The sequence below is a fragment of the Epinephelus moara genome, chromosome 9 (genome assembly GCF_006386435.1).
Source record: "Epinephelus moara isolate mb chromosome 9, YSFRI_EMoa_1.0, whole genome shotgun sequence".
In the NCBI taxonomy this organism is placed as follows: domain Eukaryota; kingdom Metazoa; phylum Chordata; class Actinopteri; order Perciformes; family Serranidae; genus Epinephelus; species Epinephelus moara.
Genome location: NC_065514.1, coordinates 842,966 through 869,093, shown reverse-complemented (window position 1 = coordinate 869,093; position 26,128 = coordinate 842,966). Strand labels below are relative to the sequence as shown.

At 42.7% G+C, this 26,128-nt stretch overlaps 2 protein-coding genes across 2 annotated transcripts in view; one reads left to right on the top strand and one right to left on the bottom strand.

Annotated features, from left to right (window-relative positions):
• cops4 (COP9 constitutive photomorphogenic homolog subunit 4 (Arabidopsis)) overlaps window positions 1-26,128 on the bottom strand; it is a 520,559-nt gene that overhangs the window by 409,453 nt on the left and 84,978 nt on the right. The window lies entirely within an intron of this gene.
• The window catches only part of adamts6 (ADAM metallopeptidase with thrombospondin type 1 motif, 6), a 94,253-nt gene that overhangs the window by 8,800 nt on the left and 59,325 nt on the right, over window positions 1-26,128 (top strand). Inside the window, exons 3-6 of the mRNA XM_050053741.1 lie at window positions 1,988-2,031; window positions 5,431-5,536; window positions 8,055-8,201; window positions 19,418-19,559. Of these exons, the coding sequence (XP_049909698.1) occupies window positions 1,988-2,031; window positions 5,431-5,536; window positions 8,055-8,201; window positions 19,418-19,559 (439 nt within the window). The remainder of the gene's footprint in view (window positions 1-1,987; window positions 2,032-5,430; window positions 5,537-8,054; window positions 8,202-19,417; window positions 19,560-26,128) is intronic.

Below are 26,128 nucleotides of genomic sequence, written 5' to 3'. Positions count from 1 at the left end.
CAACTACTGTTTTTTCCTTTAACAGAGACAGTGCACGGCTACTTAGCTGCACCAGAGTTAGCCATAAGCTACTTTTCATCTGCAGTCCCTTCTCTGCGAAAAGACACTATAAAATAAACAAAACACAAAGTAGAACATATTCATGACACAATAACATCAGCAAAAACAATAAAACTACAAGATTTCATAATGTTAGATCAAGTTTTTGAGTTCATGTGTGATGGGTACATGATTGATCATATTTCATCTTACATTTAAAACCAACAAAGCTGTTGCTCTGTCTTATCACTAGAGTTGTACTAATACCAATACCAGTATCGGAAATGCCTCCGATACTGCCTAAAATGTTGCTATCGGGTATCGGCGAGTACAGCCTACGACCAATCCGATACCACGTAATGCCTCACGTCATTATGCATACGCACGCTACAGGCAAAGGAAATGGAAACGGAGTGGAGTTTAAAAAGCATTCTACTGTAGCCTTTAAAATGTCTTTTTTACCAAATTGTGTGGCTGCACTTTAACCTGTGTCTTGATCTGTGTCAAGACTGGATAATTATAATAATAAAAACAGTTTTATGGCATTCATTCTACTATTATGTATTTATTTATTAATATTTTACATAGAGTTTTAGGAGTTGAGACATACAACAATTCATATCCCATCCATTTTTATTTACACGCTGGTATCGGATTGGTACTTGGTATCGGCAGGTATCTAAGGTTCAGGGATCGGAATCGGTATCAGGAAGGAAAAAGTGGTATCGGTACATCTCTACTTATCTCATTTGGTACTTAGTTCCAATAGTTTGCAGCTCTAACAGAGAGTGATCTCCCAGTAGATCTGTGCTGTACTGCGCAGTCACCTCCGTCGGTCGTCCTAGACGTCCTCCCATCGTCTGATCGCAGTTGTATAAACTCTTTTAATTGAGGAGCAGCCAGATTTGTTCACTAAAGCGAGACTGTTTAGTGTATTGAAATGTTACATCTGTGAAATCTGCCCACTATTATGTGTTCTTATTATGTGTCCGAGGTCCGAACTCATCTCAACACTCAAGTGAATACTACGACTATTTGGCACGTTTAATTATATTATCACAGAGACTTCAGCCTTCACGGTCTGTTGTTATAAACAGGCTCACAGGGAGCACACATCGTCCCCACATACTCTCCGTCATCATTGATCAGTGTAGCTCTCCTGCAGAGGTGCACCATCAGGACCCTCCAAACCTTTTCATTAAAATGATTAATCATTAAGTGACCTCCGCAGCACTGTCGCGTCTTTGTCAGTCTCTGCGTCGGAAAGCATTTCGAGGCCGCCGTGTTTGGAATGTGGCCTGTCACGTTCAAAAAAAGACACTGAGGGAAATTAGGGAAATATATCAAAACAAATAGACGTCCTGAAACGAGGTCACGATTGTACCTCATTGGTTTGGAGCTGCTCCTCTGGGAGGCAGGAAAAGAGAGCGAGAGGGAGAACGGGGGGAGAAGGAGTTTATGGGGAGGGCGAGGGAGGCGATGGGGGGGAGGAGGGGAATGAAATTAAATTTGCTGTGCCCTTGGTTTTAATAGATTAAAAGCTTTAGGAATGATTGGATCATTCATTTGAAATGTATGATGTGGCTCAGAGTGTTGGCCTCCGCTCTATTGGATTACCTGTGTGTGAGTTACGGGGGTTAACAGTAGGGACACAGCGTGAGCCTCTCGCTTTATTCTCGTGCACGTCTGCGTGTTGGCTAAGTGACATTTTCCTCGAGGCTCGTGCTATAGATGGAGGAGCGAACCAGGTGTTTTCTAGAACCGAACCTGTCACGGCTTCATTATATGCTATTGTTATGCTAAAGGTTGAGATTATATCTGGCCAGACTGTGATTAAACACGGAAAGAATGGGATGGCAAAGAGCCAGTGGAAGAAAATACAGTACATGTACCAAAAAAGTTAATTTAATTGTTTGTGTTCTTTCTGTTTTTTCTGCCCCGTCTTTAGGTATGACATCTGCACCTACAAGAACAAACCCTGCGGTACCTTAGGTGAGTGGACTAAAGCAGATTTATGTATGTTAACATGTGTTTTCCTGCCAAATTGCTGATGTTGACTATGAGACGCTCTGGTTTCGGAGTTCATTCTTCTCTTTGTCCCTCTGGAGAGGTTTTCATTTTCGCGTCGGGCCTTCAACGTGTCCTCAGACAAACCTTATTTAGCAGTCTCTCTCAGAAGAACACCAGACGGCTCCTGTGAGACATAATGAGAAGGATGTTTTCACTTGTGTTATTATAGCTCCTCAGCGACTCCCCCTCTGTCGGTACAGGCCACGAGCCCTGAACCTGGACAGCCGTGGTCACCTCCTCGCACGGCCTCCGGTTTATAAAGCCGCTCTGTCCCTCTAGACTCAGTTTGTCCAAGGTGTTTACACTTCCACTGGGGGTTGAGAGAGAAAGGAAAAGGTATGTGTGTTGGGAAGCCGAGGACGCAGACTGGAGCTGGGGGGAGGAGGGATAAAGAGGAGAGTAGTGACAGAAGGAGGAGATGGAGAAGAAGAGGAGGAGTTGAAAGGAAAATGGAAGGGGAAAAGGACAATTATAGGGAGTGTTAGTATGCAGGAGGGGGATAGAGTGGGTGATATGCTGGTTGTGATGGTATTGGGGGTGGAGAAGGGACAGCAAGCAGCTCCTCCACCTCTCTCTGTCTCTCTTCTTCAACCCCTCGTCCCACCTCGAGCCTCCTTCCCACCCAGCCCCTCTCTCTCTCCATCTTATCTTTGTAAAGGCCCCGCAGGCACCACAGTATATCTTGGAGGTAATATTGTGACTTCAGGGGTGGTTTGACAGATTGACCGCATTCGTCACATTCCCCGGTCGCTTTAATTGCCCTGGCATCTGCTTGGCTTCCTCGTTGTCTCAACCCCCAGCCCCCCCTCCTCCTCTTCTCCTCTCCACCTCCCCTCCTATCCTCCTTCTCCTCCTGGGGATCATGCTCCCGGGTCAGATCGCTGGCCTTTAGGGTCGCCGTGTAATCACGGGGCTGGAGATAATACACAGTCCACCCCGGTGTTAAGAAAACAACTTGCAGTGTGTGTGTGTGTGTGTGTGTGTGTGTGTGTGTGTGTGTGTGTGTTTGAGCTGACCCACACACACACTCACTTTACTCTCTCTCACACACACATTCTTAAACTAATCGTAGAGTAGCCTTCCTTTCCCTCCCTCTCCTCCTTCTTTCTTCACCTTCAGGCTCCCTCTTTCCCCGCAGTAATGGTTTCAGTGGCCTCCTGATTTGCGAGTCTATTCTTGTTTAGCCTCTTAGTAAAGAGGATACAAAAGCCACGCCACTTTTAGCAGGGAGGCCGAGAGTTTGTGCAAACTATGCAGGAAAATCTGAAGCAGCGCTGACCATCAAAACACGAGCTACACCGGTTACTCGCGAGTGCAAATACAGATGTGTCACATCTGTTGATATCACTGTGACTGTGAGATGCAAAACAAAATTGAGAGACTGAATTTCTTTACATCAGTTTAAAGGGTCAGTTCTCCAATTACACATTTTCTCACTTATACCTTGTTGTATCGAGCAATTCAGACAGTTTTGATTTTAGAGGTAAAGAGATATCTGCTCCATCCACCTGTTTATAAAACATCAGCCCAGGCACCACAAGAAAGTGTTGGCATCGTATGTTTCTGCAAACCATGGATCAGCACATTTGTACATTTCATTTGTACCATATCAACATTTCTAAAATGACATAGTTCCGATTGCATGTACACAAGCTGACGAGACCCTTGCAGAGCACTGTACAACACCAACAAACAACAGCATACGTGACATTTCAGCCGTGAGTGTGTCACCAAGACCAGTTGTTTATAGTGAGATGTTTGTGGCATTTCCAGCCCCGACTGTGGCCCCAAAACTGGTTGTTTTTTAGCGAGGCAGAGGTGGTATTTCCGGTGGCAATTGCGCCATCAAAACCATCTGTTCTTTGGTGAGACGTTGGCGAAATTTCCAGTCCCAGATGTTCCACCAAAACCAGTTGGTGTTTTTTGTGAGACATTGGTGACATTTACAGCCCAGATTGTGTCACCAAAACCAGTTGTTTTTTTAGTGAGACATTGTTGACATTTCCAGAACCAGACTGTGCCACCAAGACAGTTTTTATTAGTGAGACATTGGTGACATTTCCAGTCGTGATTGTGCCAACAAAAACAGGCATTTTAAGCCAAAACACAATCTTTTTCTTAACCATAACCAAGTGGTTTTTGTGCCTCAACAAATGTTTCATATCTGTGGTCTGCAAACCTACAATGCCAACATTTATTCTGGCAATTGGGTAAAATATACCTGAGTGGAGATGCTAGAAATGTGGAAAAAAATGTTGGTGTATCGATAAAAGAAGAAGAAGAAACATCAGATCTGTGCAGAGCGATGAGGAGACCGTAACCTTCCTCAAAATGTCACATTCAGTCTTGTTTTCTGCATCATCTTTGTTGTTGAAAGTCTGACTGGAGCTCTCTTGATGTCATCTCCTGTCCTCTTCTTCTGCACAGATCGGGAAGATTAGCACCAAAGCGTCCACCCCTAATACTCACCTAACAGTAGTGGATGAAAACACGCAATCATTTGTATTTTATTGTGCAGATTTTCCATAGATTCTGTTAAAATTTGGATGGAAACTTGACCAGTAAAGTCTGGAGATTATTCAGAATATGAGGGACACTGTGTGTTGCTGTTGAATATCTCAAAACCTGATCATATGAAATCAAAACTGCCTGCATGGTTACATACATAAGTTCTTTGAAGATTTTTATAGTGTGTCCTTTTACCTCAACCTGAAAACATTTTAAACAACACAATTAAAATCGTCATTCCTTCACGCACAGTAATGCACATCCCCCAACAGACGCACACACACCTGCTTTGCGCTGTCATATGATCCACTCTCCAGTCACCTGTAGATGTAATCTGTGAAGAATTGCCTCCTGTCTCCCTATCTGACCTGTCAGGCTTTAGGAAAAAAGGACCGGCGACACCTGGATTGTGGAGCGGTTTCAACTTTTAACACCCTCTCGTCCTCTCCCTTTCTCTCTCCCTCGTTCTCCTACCTTTAAAATGAGGAAAACATCTATATTCTCTGACAGGTTTCTGTTGGGGTACGGTGATGGTGAAGGGGATCTCATATTCCCCTCCTTGGCTCGTGTTGTAGGCGATCCCTTGTTACATGAATTGAAATGTATAAATCTAACCATTGTCTAGACATTTTCCAGCAGTCGCTGTAGTTTGCAAGATATTAAAAAAGGACGTCTAGCCGGTGATGCTAAACCCAACTCCCCCTGGTGAACAGGAGATCACATGTGTGGAATCCCGATTTTATGACCATGACTCCTAAGAATGCTTCGTCTTGACCCTGTGTTTGTGTGTTTGTCTCGTGTGTGTGTGTCTAGGCTTGGCCTCAGTGGCTGGAATGTGCGAGCCGGAGAGGAGCTGCAGCATCAATGAAGACATCGGCCTCGGGTCTGCTTTCACCATCGCGCACGAGATCGGCCACAAGTGAGTTTAAAGACTTATAAAGGAATACCTCACCCCCCAAGAGATCATTTGTATATCAGTTACTCCCCCTGTGTAATGTTTAATACGTGAAGTAAACTTTGGATTTCTCGCACCACTCCATGGTGAACGAAGAATCCAAAAAAGGAGAAAACTTTCAGTAAACTCAGTAAACAACAGTAAAACTATACCAAAACATCCGTTAACAAACTCTCACACAACTCATGCAGTATAATCCAGTCGTGTGCTCAGTACTTCCCAAACAGACAGCTCTTTCCAATGCAGAACTAAACTAAAAGTGAAATGTATCTATGCTCTCTTCAAAGCCAGACTCCATTGACAAAAACAGTAATTTTACCTCACTAAAAAAAGAAGCTGCTGGTTTATCACCGCCTCGATCAGTTACTGTGTTTGTCTTATTGTGTGACTTTGGTCTTTTAAAAGGTTAGTTCAGTTTCAGCAAAGTCAAACAATAACACAAACAAACTAACTGATCAAGGCAGCAGTAGACCAGCAGCTCACGTATTCAACAATCTAAAATTACTGTTTTTGTCAGTGGAGTCTGGCTTTAAAGAGAGTGTGATTAAGTTCCACTTCCTGTTCAGCTCCTTGTCAGAAAGCTGTCTGTTTGGGAAGTATTGAGCATACGACGGGATAAATGAGACTTGGATTATTCTGCACGAGTTGTGGAAGAGTTAGTAAATGGATATTTTGATATAGTTTTGCTGATAACTTCAATACATGAAGAATTCTTTTCTGTTTTTGGTTTATTCATTCACCACGGAGGCATGCAAGAAAAACGTTTTCTTTATAAATTCAACATAACACAGGGTGAGCAAGTGAAGTATTCCTTCAAGATCCTACTGTAAATTCTAAAATTTGACATTACACTTTGATGCAAGTGGCAGCAGTGGGGCAAAGTTAGTGAAGGTCCCCCACAGACATGTTTTAAGACACGTAAAAAGACTGTGCTTTGAACAATAAGCTGTGTCCCGTGTGTTTCTTCCATAAAAAATTCCATTTGCACCGACACTGACATCCCAACTCGTTGCGATGTCACAAATCATGCTCGTACGTACACGTGTTAAACTCAGATTTAAGGTGAGCGCAGAGAAACTTTCCTCCGTCAGCAGATAAATTCTTCTTCCCAGTGTCAAACTCTGCACATACATCACTCCGCACGGTGAAGTTCAAACATTCAGGTGAAGTAACAGCAAGCAAAACACATTTCTGAGCGCAGGGCGACTTAAAGTTGCACGTGTGTTGGTCACATTCAGCTATTTTCTTGTTTTTGTGCAACTGAAATTTACGAGGGTTCAGAGCTGTCAAACAAGTCATCCGCAGACAACCTGCCTTCCCGCACACAGGAAAAACACCTCTTAGACTTGAGAAGTATAATGCCCTAATCAATCAGTTTGGATATCATTTTTACACTCGCAAATAAGATTCCTTCGTTTGCTTCAGATCATTTTAAAACCTTTTATCACGCTCACAACTCTGTGCTCTAATAACTGCTCTTAAACAAACATCACTTACTACTTGAATTTGCCAGACCTGCATGTAGCCTTTTTTTTACCCCTGCAGACATCTTGAACTGTATCTCCACATATTTCCTCATGCAAATGTCAGTGTCCACATACCTCTGGCTCTTTCTTCCTGAATATAAAGCAAAATAATGATGATGTATTAGTCTACGTATCCCTCTCCAGAGAGTTCAGCAAGATGGCGATTTCCTTTATTATGTCTCGTGTCTGCTTCTGTTGTGGGGCAGTTGTAAAAATAGTCTCTGCTTCTAGAGGATGTATAAAAAAAACACACTGCAGCGGGGTTTCAAGCGGGCTGATTTATTTCCAGAGTAGGGTAAAATGTCATAAACGCCAGCCTTAGAAAAACAGGTTCAGGCTGTGCGATGTGGTCGGGGTTGTTATATACATTAGACCTGATTTGTGCTCCCGGACTGTAAGGAAAAGTAAGCTTTGACATCCTGCTGTAACGTGAGATTTTCCCCTCAAATGATATCCAGACAGATAAGGGTTTTTTTTTTAATGAATTGTTAAAATGATTTATTTTCAGCCCTCAGTGCAAAATAAATTCTTGAGCAGCTTTCATAACAGACCACAAGGTCGGGAGCTGTTTGGGTTTTGGGTCTCTCTGTGTTCTCCGTTGCAGCGATTGATCTAAAGCTGCAGTCGGTGGTGACTCTCCCTCCCGGCCTGCTCAGACCTGCAGCCGGTGATTGACAGCCAAGCATCAGAGTGGTGATTAGAACTTTTTTTCGTTCCTGTCGAGCTCCAGACAGGGTTTGACCCTTGACTTCTGGCTCCCCTCCTCACAGCTGTTTCAGAGCCGCGGAGCTGGATCTTTACAGCCAGGGCCGCTGAGGGAGACATCCTCCAGCCAGAAACCTGGACCGTCCACTCTCATCCCATCTGGACTGAGAGGGGTCACTTTTAGAGCAGCGGTTACTGATGATCATCGTACCCAGCTGAACTTAATTCCAGTTTTATTTTGTGTGTTTCAGTTTTGGGATGAACCACGATGGGATCGGGAATTCCTGCGGCACCAAAGGCCACGAGACAGCCAAGCTGATGGCTGCTCATATAACAGCCAACACCAACCCTTTCTCCTGGTCTGCCTGCAGCAAAGACTACATCACCAGCTTTCTCGAGTAAGTGGATGATGGTTGCTCCCTGTGGGAGAGTGTGTGTATGTGTGTGTGCAGTAGAGAAAAAGGTGCGTGCCTGTTTTCCAGCTCGCTTGCAGCCGCCTCTCTTTACAACCCGCTGGCCCTTGTGGTGACCCGCTAGGCTGACTTGTATACAAGTCCTTCCCCACTTATTCACATCCATTTCATCACCACGACTCCTGCCAGACCTCCTTGTGGCTGTGTATGATAACCGGGTGCCTTCCACCCTTGCATCCTCGCACCACAAGGCGGGTGATGTTAGAGCTCCTGTGGTCCTCGGTGGTGATGTGTAGGCCAGCTGCCTCCAACCGCTGCTCCACTGCTTTGTGGATAGGTCAAAGAAGAGAAAGTGCACAAATAAACTGAGGAGTAAAGCAGTGACATTTGGCAGAGTTGAGGCAATGCTGGCTGAGTAATGCCAGCCTGGCATGGTAAAAAACATTACACGAGTTCATTGAGCCGACTCAGGCCACATCTACACTAATACGTGTAAGACAGAGTTTTGAAAGGAAAACAAGCTCCATACACACACACGTTTCAGCACCATTTCAGAGACAACCTTGTACTAAGAGCCTGTTAGTAGCTGGTATTAACATGTGTCCTAGGTGATCTGATCACAAGTGGACAGCGCTTAATATAAGTGTAAAATGAACACCAAGACACACTGTGATCCAATCATTCAAACCACTTGCCGAGGTGATCGGAGACACATTTGACCACGTTTCTTTTGTGTTGCAAAGGCTTATGCGTCCTGACACGTCCCTGACAATGACTGTGTTATCAGTACAGGACGTGGTGGTTGTTTTGGTGAAAAGCTCTATAACTTGCCCATTTTACGACAAGTTGAACAAAGCGTTGCCTGATAATCCATCTTTTGCCCTGAGGAAGGAGACATGTTTGATTCTGCTGTACCGACACAACCGCTAACGTGACTAGTGAGCATGCTAGGGTGTGCATGGGGTCCGTAGACCTTCTAGCGTAAGTGACATAGGCAGTAACAAAATCCAAACACTCATGGTCAGGTGGAGACGCATGATAGACACAGGCTGCTCAGCCTTGCAGCCAGTTTATCCCAGTGTCCACTTGTGGTATTGCAGAGAAGAAATTCCCTGCGGCCAACGATAGGCCACCATTTTTAGAAGAGACGTCTGTAAACCTGTTGATAGGACACCAACACCTGCAAACAAGGTCATTTATGACTCTTTCTGTCATGAATTTTGATCCATTGTGGTTTTATATTTGTAAAACTTTACTCAAGCTAAGATAAGGGTTTAAAATCTGTGACGTCATCACAACGTGAAGTCTACAAGACGAGCAGGAACTTGTGGATGGAGCCAGCTGGAGAATCCCTACTGTACATATTCAGTGGGCCGCATATCATGAAGGGAAACCTGGAAGCTATACCTTTTTTAGCGCATGTGTCAGGCAAGCACTTTCATGGGAATGAATAGGCGCCATCTTGGCATCCAGTATCTTATATTATTATAAATCTATTATTATAAATCTATGGGATCACCAAAGCGCACATTAATACCAGATGTGAACAGGCTCTAAATGGCAGAAAATGCATATCGCATAATCATTCAGAGAGATGAAGACAGAGCTACATGGCTGCAATCCATTTAAAAAAAAGGGTCAAAATAAACACAGTAGTACCCAAAATATTGTCTTTTCATTCCATGTCTTCCTCGACAAAACCTGGCGCCTACATTACCCACAATGCAACTCAGCTGCAGATGATTTGCTCACAGATTTGGGTGTGTTATGCTAGTAGCGGCTAATGTAGCCTCAAGCAGAGATGAGGTTTTGTTAGCTTACTTCCTTCTAACGCCACACCTTCAGTTTTTTTTTAAATTTTGAAACTTGTAGTCTTTAACCGACTTGAGTGACATCACTTGAGGTGGTTTATCAGACTTTGTGCAGGTCCCTCTGGAGACACACAAAGTTTTATACAACTTTTCAGATATGCAGTGATACTTCCAAAAACCCATAAACAGACTTTGATGTGTAAAACTGGTGGAGTTCCCCTTTAAACAGAGTGTGTGTTGTCTCAAACTGAATATCTGATAGGTTACACTCTGGGACTGTTTGGTAGCTGTGGATTGAGGCCTGACATTTCTCCACAGACAGACAGACAAAGCTCTGGGTGGGCTGTGCCACTGTTGGGAAACTGCCTCATTGTGTAGGAATAACAATCAGAAAGTGGTCAGGATTGTTCTCGCAGACGAGAAACATGCTGCCATTCTTCTTAGACCATCACAGAATGAGGTCAAGGATTCCTCGTCTTTGCAACATTTGCAGGAACATCAAGGTCCTCTCATTGTTTATATTTGATGTTACAAACAGGCAAAAACTTGCAAGATAGGATGACTGTTAAATCCTGCAAAGATGAGTCTGCAGGGCATGTCGATAAATAGTGCAATAGAAACAGACATGCCAGATACAGCTCTGTGTGAGTCATGGTGCTGTGAGGCTGCTCTAATCAATAATTTCATATTAACAATGGATGACATGACTGTATAATGTGAAAGAGGTCGCTGCTAGTGACAACCCCACAGAGAATCATCCCCTGACTCTTCTTCTGTTCTGGTCACATCTACAGACGTTTTCGTTTTTAGCTCATTCTTTTTGGTTTTTCAACTTTACTGTTGTGTTTGACACAGCAACCTTAATTCCAGCGGCAGCAGTCAGCGGTTTAATGTGACAACACTGATAAATCGGCTTCCTGCCCAGCACCAAACAACAGACGCAGTTATAGACCAGCTGGTAACCACAGTGGAGCATTTAGCAGCTAACGAAACAGATACTTCCCTCAGGAGGTGGTTGAGACCAAAAACAGAGCAAAAAGACAGAACATTAAACTTTCATCAGCAAGTTTTTCATATCAATTTTTAAGATGATAGAATGTCAGTGTTGTGTTTGTATTGTTGCGTGTTGCTCTGCCTCCAAATGGCAAAAAAAAAAGAAAAGCTAATGCAGGTTTAACTGCTCCTAAAATAGCAGACCATTTTAAACAAAAGAAGAACAAGAGAAGAGTTAGTTCTGCTTGAACAGGCTTTATCTACTGCAACAGCCTTGGTTTCCCGTAGAGCTGTATGTGACTTAGAATTATGTTAGTCGCATCAGATTCGGCTGTTCAATGTGAATATTTGATTATTATTAGTTTCTTGGGGTATATAGTAAACAAGCCAAGTTAGCCCTTTGAGCTAATGCATGCTAACTACGCTAACAACAGAATCAGAAATGTGCAACAACAGTTTTTGCTGACACTAGATATCAAACAAAACCCACGGTCTGTATCACATTAAGTTGCTGTGACCTGTAAATTCACCACTTCTAAGCAGATGGCAGAAGATAATGTTGTCTCGAAGCCTAAATGGACGAAGACTCTTCCTCCAGACTGCTGTCTCCATCTCACTCAAGCCTTTTTGCCATTGCACAAAAACACGCTAACACCGGCTAACATTTGGCTTTTTAATGTAATGGGAAAGCTTGCATTTGGCATTCACAAGCAGGTCACATAACTCTGCAGTAGTCACAGGTATTTATCAGCTCCTGCTCCCATTTGCTTTGATGGAAACAACATCTGGGTTGACGTGCTAATTTCAGCCCTTTAACCTGCGAAATGCATGACCACAAAATACAATATTTGTTTGCTGCAGAGTCGTGTACAGAGCTCTGGTCTGCTGGCAATGGAAAAGGAGTTGATTACCTATTTTAAGTGGGATTTCCTACGTTTAAATGACCCGCATACAAGCGCAAATGTGGGTGGAAAAGGGGTATCAGACTCATCCTGGGTCTGAGTTTGCAGCTGCCTGTACCGGGGAAAGTGAGGAGTGCTCACTCTGCAGCTAAATCCTGGGACAAAAACGCCCCCAGAAGTACATTGCACACTGACAAAAAGAATCTCAGACGACTTAGGGTTCTCTGACTGATGATTCAAATCTTCAGGGGGCAGCCCTAGTTCCCTGATTGCAGTGGACTTGGAGAGAAGTGGAAACAGATTCAGACAGGGACTGTTATCTGCCTCACACAGGAGGTGAGAGGTCAGCTTCACCTTTTAGCTGATTCCTATCTGAGTCTTTCTGAGGGACACTTCAGTTTAACAGGCTAATTAAGGGAGTTTGAGTCAGGGTCTTTCAGTGTAGACCTCTATGCTCATTGCCCCTGCTGTCCTTAATAGTTTGCACGTTAGGACTGATCTGGTTTGAGTTTTTAGGAAAATGTCAGGTTTGTGCAACAGAAACATAAAGAACACATTCAAAGTGTTATATTTTATTGCACTCTGGATAATAGAGCCAATTTATTTAAGCTTACCGGAGAGGATTGCAAATATCTTAATTTTTAAGTGCTTCTCACAACGATTTTCTCCGTACAGTTCAGCTTTAATTGCTCATCACTGAGACCTGAGCACTGCAAATCCTAATATACAACCTTGTGGTTGTATCGGTTGGATGCGCTGCAAGTCTGCGGTGTGCCTGTGTGTGTGTGTCTGTTTGTGTATTCATGTTTAGCTAGCGAGGCCCTCCAAGAAAGCCGATAATAGCCGCCGTGGTTGTCAGATGATGTTTCCGGCTGAAAGCTGTTAGAGGAGGGTTAGTGAACAGCACTTGTGACAGAGATGACAGTATTATGTGCCAGCTTCCAACTAGGACACAAAGAGCCGCTTCTGTGCTGCTCCGTCGGGTTCCTGTCCGGCTCTGGCTCGAGTCTCTGAGGATGACCAAAACTGTGCTCCGACAAAAAAAGAGACAAAGTTGTTTTGCTTCTTTTCCAAGCAGAATCAACTTCAGCTCAGCCTATATTATACCCCCGTTTGTTCTTGAGTTTTTTCTTCTCATTTGGTTTTATTGCCTTTAGCTTTTATGCTTCTTACAAAAGGTTTTCTGTCTGTAAACTCCAATTATCCTCCCTTTCTCTCCCTCAATCAGAGTTTTGGATATCGCACATGCATCTCCGAGCCAAGTAAACAACTTTGGCTGTGGTGTTGGCCTAGATTCACCGTCTTGCTGGAGCAATATGTGGTGCTTTGTTTGGGATTTTTAGGAATGGTTTATGAATGCACTCACAGTTCAGTCATAGTTTATTCTCCCAACTCTGCATGCCAGTTTGTTATAAATGTTAAAAGGCAGGCTGTTTGGGGTTTATTAAACTCTCAGAGACCACATATAATCTGTGACTTACGATAATTGTTAGGTTAGTCTGATTTAATCATGCTGCCGGTTGGATACAATCAGCATGGTTAATATCGGCTGGTGTCAGAGTTCAGGGATCGCTGATGTTCTCGCTTATTAGAGGATATTTCCGCTCAGCATAATGAATTTGGCTGAATCCAGCGGACAGGAAGCCTTTGCGACGATGTCAAATAATAAGCCTCTATGTTTAAACTTTGACTATTTTGTCTCCCTCCAAACCAATAAATAGTGAGGCTTGCCCTCAGTGCACAGGGAGTCCTCAGAGACTGTCAGGATGAGAGGGTCCTCCGAGGAACAAGAGCCAAGAAATGGGATTATTCCATTCAGTAACTGAGAACAGGGGACGAAGAGAGGAAGGAAGAATCTGGAACATTTGTGTTCTACTTAAAATACATTTTCATATTTGCCACCCAGGGATGAACAGCGTGTTCTAGATGCCTTGAAAACAAGATCTTTAAAATTAAAAATTAACTTTTAAGTTGTGCATCGATGAGACACAGTTCGATTAGGTTCAAGTGTATGTGTGTATCTAAATTAGAAAATAGATTAAAGGAACACTTCTTCCTCCAAATGACCATTTTTATATCAATTATTCATCCTGTGTTATGTTGAATTTATGAAGAAACGTTTGTTTATCTCACATGCCTCCACAGTGAACGAAGAATTCAAAAACCGAGAAAACGCTTGATGAATTAAAGTCATAGGGGTCCACGTTTAACAACAGCAAAACTATACCAAAACATCTATTTATAAACTCTCACACACCTCATGCAGTATAATTAAAATCTCATTTATCCAGTCAAATGCTCAGCACTTCCCAAACACATGCATTTTCACTGAACGAAAAGTGAAACTTACCCATTACTGCTTCAAAGCCAGACTCCATTGACAAAAACAGTAATTTTACCTCTCTAAACACAGGAGCTGCTGGTCTACTGCTGCCTCCAACAGTTAGTTTGTTTGTCTTATTGTGTGACTTTGGTGTTTTAAAGGGTTAGTTCAGATTCAGCAAAGTCAAACAGTGACACAAACAAACTAACTGATCAAGGCAGCGGTAGACCAGCAGCTCCTGTATTAAGAGAGCTTAAATTATTGTTTTTGTCAATGGAGTCTGGTTTTGAAGAGAGCACAGACAAGTTTCGTTTTTCGTTTAGTTTTAAATAGCAAGTGTTTGGGATGTACTGAGCATATGACTGGATACATGAGACTTGGATTATACACAAGGAGTTGTTTGAGTTCGTAAATAGATCTTCTGATATAGTTTTGCTGTTAAATGTGATCTCCTGTGGCTGAAACTTTCCCCGTTTTTGGAATCTCCATTCACCGTGGAGGCATGCGAGATAAACAAAAATGTTCTTCACTAATTCAACGTTACATAGGGTGAGTATTTGATAAACAAATAATCATTTTATGGATGAAGTACTCCTAGAAGAACAAACGAGTTAGTTCTTACATATGCTGGGTTACTAAAGGAGCTTTAGACATCCTGGTAGGGGTATTTTGTTGCCTTTGTGCAGAGACAGGCTAGCAATTCCCCCTGTTCCCAATCTTTATGCTAAGCTAAAGGCTAGCTCACATTACACGATTTTCACCCCGCAAAATGTGTCGCGGAGACTGTCGTAATCTTTTGAGTGTTCATACCTGCTGACGTGTGTTTCTGTCATCAGGAGTCTCGCCAACTGCGTTACGACCTGTGTGTGCACACCACAATATTTCTCCACCGAGCCCTCGCCGACAGACCCCCGAGTAACGCGGTGACGTCACCAAACTCCGTTTTTTAACTTGGAGACGACACATGGTAAAGGCATGGATATTCTTCCCAGTGTTGGTCCAAACACAGCGCGCTCCCCGTGATCCTGTGGATGCCGCCATTGTTGTTGTTGCTTGCCGGCTTGTCAGTGTTGCCAGATCTTGGGAGAGAAACAAGCAACCAGGGCTATGGAAACAAGCCCAAAAGAAGCGACGGATATATATAGAGAGGAAGGTGACGTTTAGAGAGCAAGCCCAAATAAGCAACTCCACTTTAGAAACAAGCCCAAAAACCGCAACCCATCCATCCATCCATCCATCCATCCATCCATCCATCCATCCATCCATCCATTTTCATCCACTTATCCGGGGTCGGGTCGCGGGGGCAGCAGGCCAAGCAAAGCACCCCAGACATCCCTCTTCCCGGCAACACTTTCCAGCTCCTCCTGGAGGACCCCAAGGTGTTCCCAGGCCAGACGAGATATGTAATGCCCCCAGCTTGTTCTGGGTCTGCCCCGGGGCCTCCTACCGGGGGGATGTGCCCGGAACACCTCCAGCAGGAGGCGCACAGGAGGATCCTGATCAGATGCACGAGCCACCTCAACTGACCCTTTCGACGCGAAAGAGCAGCGGCTCTACTCCGAGCTCCCTCCCGATGTCCGCAACCTGTGACTACCAATATTTGTAAGCGACTTTACAAAAAAACAAGCCCAAAGTCGCGGCTAATAAGCGGACCTGGCAACCCTGCGGCTTGTCCTCCTCACATTTCTTCCGTCCTCCTGCGTGCTGTCGTGGGACGTATCCCGCCTCTCATTGGCTGATGCTCTTTGTCGGTTGTGTCAGACTTCTCCAGTTTTCTCGCATGCCAGATATCCAGTCCCAGTCACAGACGAGGGGGCGACTTGCTCGTAGGCTTGTTCACACGTGAGGACTCGTCGTGGCAGACTATCTGCCGACTCACCTCCGACCCAAGGTGGCTCTCAAGATCCTCTGCGACGTCAAAATCGCGGTGAAAATCGTGTAATGTGAACTAGGCTGAAGCTAACTGGCTGCTGGTTGTAGCATCATGTTCAACATACAGACATAATAATGGTACTGATCTTCTTATCTAACTGTTGTCAAGAAAGCGTGCAAGAGTATTTGCCAAAATGTGATACTATTCTTGTAGAAGAACAAGCTTATTTAGTAAACTAATAGTTTGCAACAAGCTACTAGTTAGTGAGAACTTCGATAGGAATAGTTGGTGCAACACAGTCCTGAGGTAGAGTGAAGTTTGATAAGAGGCAGACATTTGTCTTCTCAGTATAGCCTGGGTAGTTTCATTAAAGGACCAGTTTAACCAAATAATGAGCTCATATCTTTCGTGGTTTGTCCAGCCAAGCACATTGGTTCAATTTGCTCAGTTTTTAAAATATCCACCCGTAACCCTCTCACCGGGACAGTGGAGGTGACTGGATGTTTGTTTGTGGTTCTCACAGTCATAAAAAATGCATTTATCAACTATCCCAATTACCCCAAACAACCCACAGAACACATTATCAACAATTTCTGTGGGGACTATTTGTTCATTATAATGAAAAAAAATGTTCATGGAAGGATTGTGGTTTTTTTGCTAATTTGAATTTCTTCAAATTAGCAAAAAAACCACAATCCTTCCATGAACTCTGGCAACAGCAGAGGTACCCCCTGGAGTCCAATTAGTCAGAGTGCAAGAGTGTCTAGAAACTTTTGGATGTAAACTTTAAAAACTGGCTGACTGTCTACGTATAACCTGAGGGAATTAAAAAATATGTATTTTTGTAGTTTGTGTGAATGAGTCATTTAATGTTTCATTCAGAGCATATCCATAGCCCTTTTTACACGGAGATGCCGAAATACTGCTGCGACAAAGACCTTTCATTGGCTGCCTTGGATTTTTTATACATACTGAACAGTGCCAACAAAATGGCGCCCAAATGTATAATGTTACACAGCATACGGGCGTTCTGGAGGCAAAAGAGGCGTGACAAGTAACACAACAGTGTCAGCCTCTAGTGTGAAGTATAACATTAGCGTCAGCAGTGTTTGATGAAGAATAACAATGGTATAACATAGCAATAACAATCATTTACCGTTCCTGTTATATGGCGGCTTGGAGGGTAAGGAGTTCCCAGACTATTGTCTCCCAACGAATGTTTTCAGTTTCTGTTCTTCTTCTTTGAGTTAGCTGCTAACTGCTGCCTGCTGCTTTTTAAATCTCCCGCTGGCGGGTCACTCGCATAACACGTCGTTGAAACATCATACCTATCCAGTCCTGCTGGCTCACAGTTTTTAGACAAATGTTGATTTGGTGCTGTTATTACCTCCGCAGCTGGCTTAAAGACGATACAGCTCTGTCCCCTCATTCTGTGTTCGTACCTTTTAAACAGAATGGCGGAATAACGGCGTAACATTCCCGACTTGCACAGGCAGTGCAGAAGGGGTTTTTGATTCATAGTCTCAGCCAAGATTGTCTCCACACCGTTCTCAACATGGAGGTGGCTTAGCCGGCGGCTAGGAAGTAAAAATGCTAACAGTATGAACAGTTCTAACAATGGCAACAGTGCTGACAGAACTCAACGTATCCTCATGTAACAGTCCGTATAATATCCTACAAAAATGCACACACAACGGTTCGTATGATGTCCTACGAAATTTGCGCCCAGCAAATGACATCACATACTTAACGTGAAGTTATGTATTTAACATAAAGTTACAGGGGTTAGGTTAAGGCAGGTAAAATTAATGTATAGAATTTATTTATTTCTTTTTTTTTGTTAAGTACGCAGCAAAGGGCTGCAGGTGAAAATCAAACCTGTGCTACTGCAGAGGACTCAGCCTATAATGGGGCACACAGTTCTACCACGTGAGCTAGCGGTCGCCCCAAATTCATGTGTATAAAAAGATGCATGGTTGGGCATCTTTGGGTTTTGGCAAGATACTGTGATTAACCTTAGGAAAAGAAACATGGTGAGGATGAACCTTAAATGACCCAAACACCAGCCTCCTGGGGGAAGTCTTGTGTTGTGTGACCCATCCACCAGCCTAACGTTCCTCCTCCCAGGTGACGGCTTCCTCTCTCCTGTTATGGCATCAGCTACCAAAACAACAAACAGAGAAGCTTGGATATTAAAACACATCTCTGCTCAGGACGGCATTACTCCTCTTTATCTTTCCCACAGATAGTTGTTTGCTGCTTTATTAATTCTCTGAACGTCACATACAGCTCATTTAAGTTCCAGTCTTTTCTCTGCTGTATTCCAGGCCCGAGCTGCAGTCTGCTAAATCACAAAGCCCTGCTCTGCATTATTGTCACCAGGCCCTCTTTTCCTTTCGAGGGATGGGAGGCATTCCTCTGCATGTTGCAGCTGCCACATCTGGAAAGAACACAGTGTAATAGTAAATAGTCGTATTGGTATTTTGCCTTGAGAGAATCCTCTGACTCGGGGAGAAGCGAGCATCAAAACGAAATGCATCTCTGTTTGTTTATTGGCGCTTGTCTGTGGTATGATTTTAGTTTCTTACACAAGGTCAAAAGAATAATAGAAAATTTTATTCCATGAGCATCTGCCCTCATGGATGGGGCAAGGAAAGCATCCACAAGCTCAGCATATCAACCCAGAGTAAACACCAACAAAAGACACTCTTGTATTGTTACTTTTAAGAGTACAAAACAGCTGCATGTGTTTTTTTTTTGTTTTTTTGCTGCAAGTTCTTTGTTAGTGCACATATTTCTATCTGACAAAACAGACTAAACATAATCCTCGGCCTGGACATATGACCTAGTGCTCACTCCAGATTCTCTTCTTCCTTTCCTTGCTCTGTTATTTAATTAGCTCTTCTTTGGACTCAGTATAAGCAGTGACACAGAGACCAGTGGAGCACGGAGCCATATAATCAGAGAGGACCACTCTTTTAATACAGACGGCTCGGCCCTCTTTGCCTCCTGGTAAAACGTCTCTGCGTGAGCCTCAACACTGGCGTTGATGAGGAGGTGTTGATGTGTGATATCAGCATTAACTACATGTCATTTGAGATCTCTGACAAGCTTCCTACAATGGTAGTTTGGTGGTAAAATTAAATGAGTCAACCAGCACCGGCCAAGGTCTTAAAGAGAAGACAAGGGGGAAGGCTTTAATCATCTGATCTTGGCGTTTCAAAGTCTGCCATCAGCCAAGTGCAGAAAGGTTTCTTTGTGTAAGAAACAATCCTATTGTAGGTTTGTTTTTTTGACAGCTCAGGTCGGGGGACGTGTCTGGACAATGAACCTCTGAAACGAGACTTCCTGTACCCAACAGTGGCCCCGGGGCAGGTGTACGATGCAGACGAGCAGTGTCGCTTCCAGTATGGAACCTCCTCACGCCAGTGCAAGTATGGGGTAAGAAACCAGCATCTCTCATCCTGTCCTCTTCTCACTGTCCCACACAGATCCCTGTTATGTCTTTTAACTGCAGTCGTACATTTTCACAGCAGCATCACACAAAGGACTGGACTTTACTTCGAAAAGAGAGTGGATAGTAGAGGTGTAAACAAATTGATTTTTTGGATCTTAACAAATCCGAATAGAATCCAAGTTATTGCAGCAATATTCCAAACACACAGACATCATGAACACACTGCTGCAGTCGGCTGAACTCCCTCTTTATGGTGGTGTCAGTATCTTTAATGTCCATTGAGAATAAACGTCCATAAATCTGTTAAAATCACAAATCATTAGACATTAGATTAATCATATTGCCAAACACTTTCTGTAGATTTATTTTATTTCTTCATCTTTGTGATATGTGATAGTAAAACTGAATAAATTTGGGTTTTGGGCTGTTGGACGTTTAAGATGTCACCTTAGCTTTTAGGAATTTCATTAAAAACATTTTATAGACTGATAATAAGATTCAAGTTGAATTAGATAATTTGTTTTGCTCTAACATATAATGAAGTAAATGTTGATTGCACACTAACGTCATCAATTTTGATAGAAGCACAATACCCACTCTCTGGTCCCTCCGAACGTTAACACCGTTAGCTCTGTCAGCACTCTCAGGAACAGTGGCTGTAGAATAATGACACCACCTGTTTTTTGATTGGTTCCCTATAACGCAGGATTTATACCTAGTGTCCCAGCGTTGTGTCCCTGGCCAGAAAGTTACGTAGTCACTCTTTTCTTGTCGAGCGTTAAGGCTTTGAAAGTTGCCACGGTGCTTGCTTGTGCACCTTTGATTTTGTGTAACTTGGCGCCCGCTGTACGTGCTGTACGGAAGTCTATATGATTCTTCATTGAGACACCACAGGGACAGCGAAATGGCCTTAAATTCTTGGAAAGAGTTAGCCACCACCACACTGTGGAAAGAAGGGCCTTTTTGCAGGGCGTGGAAGAGCACGAAAGATCGCTGTTGAAGTTAAAAAAGGGTCCGGGGTAACAAAGCAGTATAGAATAACTTTGACAAATGCAATGTTTGGCCTCCTTTTCTGGTAACGTTCTTCCAGTAACGCTTGTTGACGTCTTGCTTATCCACAGAATACTTTGTTTGTACACCGCCTCGGGTTTCGGAACATATTACAATGACCAACACATTGAGCATAAACAACTCTGTGCATGCTTGTAGCTTGAGCACCATCTACAGTAGCCCAGACCATGGTGTCTTGCACGAGTATAAACGAACCGTCAGCCTCCTTTTCACTATGCAAGTCTGTCTCCTCCTGGCCACAGTCTCCTGGGGAAATAAATGTTCGATTTATAGGAAGTGTGTCAATGATTGTGTAGCCAAAACAGGAAGAAGGTAGCGCATTTGTTTTACCTGGTAGCTGCTGGTAGCTATTCCCAGTTACCAAACTGCATCAGCGTAAGTTCTTTGCAGTTGTTATCCCCGGTAAAGGAAATGGCAGATGGCGGAACAACCAAACTAACTGTGGAAAATGCAGTGTGTCCTGCATTGGTGGTAGTTGCTAGGCTAACAGAAAGCGGTTCAGTTGTCTTTGTCACAGCGGCGCCAACAATACTTGGAAATGCTGGGAGGGTAAAAGCTGAAAAAGTTGCTTTTTTTTTTTTTTTTGTACACATTTCAGCAACAAGGCAATTTGCTCTCCATAAGACGTCAAAAACATCAAGACAAACTGCGAAGGAAAATTACATTTAAATGCAATTCAAAAACTGCCATCGGAGATCCAAGTGAACAGAAAATAGAAACAAGCTGAAAAAGAATAAGACAGGTATAAAATACAAGAATAAAATATAAATTTGAAATATAATTTCATAGGGTGAGGCTAATTGTAAGGTGCTTTGTATATGTTGTCCAAATGCACAAAAACTGAAGTGAACCAAAACACCAAGCGCCTTTTTAATCTCTGTTAAAGTTATGTTTTCCACATGTTTCATAAGAGGTGTTGATGTACAGTTACAGCCTGTTCAGTCCTTAATGGGATGATAACAGTTTTCTTCAAGTTCATATTTCCTAGTTGAGATTAAAGAGAGGGGAAACATGTGAGGAAGATAATTGTTTTATGATTGTCTGACGACCTGCGCTAGTTTGGAGGTTTCTTTCCACACGATGCCTTATTCTTCTTTTAATCTATAAACGTCCCGGACAAAGAGATGAAGGATTTAATTCAACACTCCCCTCGTCTGTGATGATAATGAGCCCCCCCCCCCCCCCCCCCTTTGCATCAGTAATGAGAAAACCTCAGTACATTAAGTGACACAGGCAGTGAAAGACACGGAACAGCCGCGCAGTAAAATGAGCGGTTGAAAGAATCCTCAAAGATTTAATGAACAATAACGTGATATTGTTTTGCATTACGTAAATATCTGAAAAAACGGACGGAGATTAGCTGAGATCACGGAGTTATTTCATTTCATTGAAAGACAGCAGATTATAACAGGCTCCAAAATCAAGCCCTGTTATTTTGGCTCCTAAGCTCATAATTGTGGTTTCAGATCAGCATGAAAGACACACATTTATGAGCGGATTGGATTCCAGCACGGATTCAACAGAGCTGCACTGTAGATTGGAGTCTCTCATCTGACAATCAGATCTATTTCATATGGCCATCTGTGAAAGAGATGCCCTTGCGACGACCACAGAAATGGATAAAAGGTCTAATGAGTGGAAGAGTCTGGTTTCTGGAGCCCAAGCTGTTGAACTTTTCCACATTTGGATGACTTTTGTTGTATTTTCTTATCATCTCGTTCTGCAACAGAACAGTCATGGGAAACAGGGGAGACGTTTAGCCAGAGCATATCAAAGTTTATCTCCAACATTACAATAAATTATGTCATATTGTAGTTTTAATATTTCACTAGTAAAACATGTTTGGCTCAGACTGTAAGATAACACGATGATTTGTGTTTTCAACCACAGAAAACTCTAAAATTCTGGCCACAAATCTGCACCACATTCATTAATCTTCGGGACAGGATGGAAATTTACCACCACACATGACCTACTGTGTCCTGTTCAACTGGGTTAAACTGGGAACAGCAAAGTAGAGCAGTGGTTCCTAACCAGGGAAGCTGGAGCCTACAAAGGGCTGCAAGATGATTAGGTTTATTTATACTCTTCTGTTTTATATGTTTTTGGTTCTTTCTTGTGAAATGCTAGACAGTTAAAAGTAGTTTTGGGCAGCTTGTGATACTTAAAGGGGACCTATTATGCTCATTTTCAGGTTCATACCTGTATTTTGGGCTTTACTAAAACATGTTTTTGTGCTTTAATGATCCAAAAATTCAAAAGTATTCAGCCTTTCCCTGAAACACTCTGTTTTAGCGCCTTTCTTTTCAAGACCCCCTCCCAAAAAAGATCAGTCTGCGCTGATGGGTTAGCGTTTCTTCTGTATCTTGGCATCTCCGCATTGTCATTGCAGCGTGATAATAATTGTAACAGAGTTTAACAACGCTTTCTTCTGTGAGAAATCACCAAAAAAAACTTCTAAACCAAAATCTTCACTGCTCCAGTAAGAATATGATCCAAAATGGGCGAAAAATTAACAACATCGACAACCATTACTACATGTTACTCTGGCATTAGCATGTAGCTACATGTAGCAGTGTACTTGCAGCTAAGGAATGACTGTGTGTAGCAGCACCTTCTCCCGTAAAAAAATAAACAATAAAGGCTTACATGTTGTTGTAGGAATATGATCGGAAATCAGGGAGAAATTAACAAAAGCAGCAGCCATTATTACATGTTTCTCTGATGTTAGCATGTAGCTACATGTAGCAGTGTATTTGCAGCCAGGGAATGACTGTATATAACAGCCCTTTCTCCCGTTAAAAATCAACAATAAAGACATACATGTTCTAGCAGGAATACGCTTCGAAATCAGGGAGAAATTAACAACATCGGCAACCATTACTACATGTTTCTCTGATGTTAGCATGTAGCTACATGTAGCGGTTTATTTGCAGCTAGGGAATGACTGCATATAACAGCCCTTTCTCCCGTTAAAAATCAACAATAAAGACATACATGTTCTAGCAGGAATACGCTTCGAAATCAGGGAGAAATTAACAACATCGGCAACCATTACTACATGTTTCTCTGATGTTAGCATGTAGCTACATGTAGCAGTGTATTTGTAGCCAGGGAATGACTGTATATAACAGCCCTTTCTCCCGTTAAAAATCAACAATAAAGACATACATGTTCTAGCAGGAATACGCTTCGAAATCAGGGAGAAATTAACAACATCGGCAACCATTGCTACATGTTTCTCTGGCATTAGCATGTAGCTACATGTAGCGTTTTTTTTTGCAGCCAAGGAATGACTGTGTATAACAGTAGTTTTTCCTTTTAAAAATCAACAATTAAGACTTACATGTTCCAAAGAAATCTGACCCAAAATCAGGGAGAAATTAACATTAGCAGCTAAGTTTACGTTTCCTTGACTTTAGCATGTAGCACCATGTAGCCTTCTAGGCTACGCAATGTAAACACTTGCAGTCGCATGCCTGGAGCAGATAAATGTATAAATGTAACCAGTGGAGTCAAGTATTGTCTGCGTTGTGTTGATATGAAGAGGCCCAGACCATAGATATCTTTGGAGGCGATCTCCGTTTATTCCTGACAACTGACAGCAAGAGGTAAAAACAAAATCCTCCATCAATTACGACCATATAAACTCAAGCCCCTCTACAATGGAGTACAACAGCAAAAGGGCAGAGATAAGGCGGGAGACACCCCCTTTATAGGTGGTACCCCAAAGGTGAAAGCAGGGGTACAAAAACTGGGTATCAAACATTCCACATATTGACTATGGAGGCCTAAACATGTCAGGTATTAACAACTGAAACAAATTTTATGTAATTATAATACTTTATATTACAAATGTACATTTTACTTTGACTTTTTACTACTGCTGATTAATTGACCCTGTTACAAAAAGAAATCTGTAACAAGCTAATGTTAGCTTGTAGCCGAAGTAGAAAAAATGTACCTCATTTTTTTAAACTTTGCCAATGTTTAACATGAACATCTGACACTGTTGTATTACATGTATATGACAGAAAATGAGGAAAAGCACAAGAGGTCCCCTTTAAGGCTACTTTCTTATTGGTGTTTAGTGCTAATAAGCTAATGTTAGCATGCTAACACGCTAAACTGGAATGGAGAATATGGTAAATGTCATACCTGCTGTAGTGGCTTTTCGTCTTTTCTCAACTCACTTATATAAGTAACCACAAATTAATGATGACAGAAGCTGCTTTACATGTTGAGTCGGCTCGACGGCAGCACCAACTGACTAATGGTAAAACAACCATACTGCTCTGCCGTTTTCATCTATTTTTTCCAACTGAACATTTCACTATAAAGGCTTCACTTCCTCTATTCCAGCTGACAGAGGTGGGCTCACCTTGGACAGGGCGCCAGACTATCACAGATAATGATAATAACTTGCTTTTATGTGTGTTCTTTCCTCACTTTTGATGGCTGATCAAAAGCAGATCAAGCACCGCTCAGTATTTTAATATTATCTTTGAACATTCAACCTCAGATATTAACACAGCAGCTCAAAGCAGCCTCGTGCCTCAAGGTAAAGACGGTCTCAAAAATGTCACTGGCATGCCTTTAAACTCTTCGTTTTTTCAATTTTACCTCTTCAATTTATAATTTTGTTGTATCTCTACAGTAAAGGCTGATTAAGATTGTAAAACAATTACATCTATTTATGTGAGGGGAACTTTTTATATATGATGTTGGGCTAGAATCTGGATACTCTTTTGATTATTGGGTGGGTTTGGGGCTGTGATTGGGCTCTTTGATGCAAACTTGGGTCAAATCAAGTCAATCTAATCCAATCAAAGACAGGAAAATAAACTAAATGAGAACAAACCAAATTATATATTGCTTTGTATTCAGAGGTCGTCACCAACAGAGGTCGTGAACCACTGCTTTATAGCAATACAACAGCAATATTTCACTGCATATGACCAATGACACCTTCAGGGAGTTCAACCAAACTCAAAACTTTGAAAGAACTGCGGGGGTCTCAGAGGCTTTAAATCACAGCAGGAGACTGTGTCAGAGGTGGGAAAAGTGACACAGACGTCAGGAGAGGAAGTTAAGGGTGATTTATAGCAATAATTTGGTTTCAGTGACTCCTTCCTTCTCCTCGGTTAGTTTGGGCTCAAAGCTACCAACACATACAGGCGGGCCATGTGACACTGGAGGCTGAAGGTATGAAAAACAAACAACCTTTGATGACTATATTAGCGAGGGCCTTTACTGAGCGCCCCTTCCCTTTTTTTATCGCCAGCTTGTTCCCTCGTAGCGTAAATCCATCAGGCCCACATCCATGTTCGTTAAAGCCTGGGCCGCTGACCTTTTAGCAGGGCCCAGATAGTGAATGGAGCAGCGGGGCGGCTTATTGAAACCAGCTGGCAGAGGGGAGCCGCTGCAACTAGAGAGTGGCAGTTTGCCGCTTTATTTAATCTGGATAGGCTCAGGGAGTTGC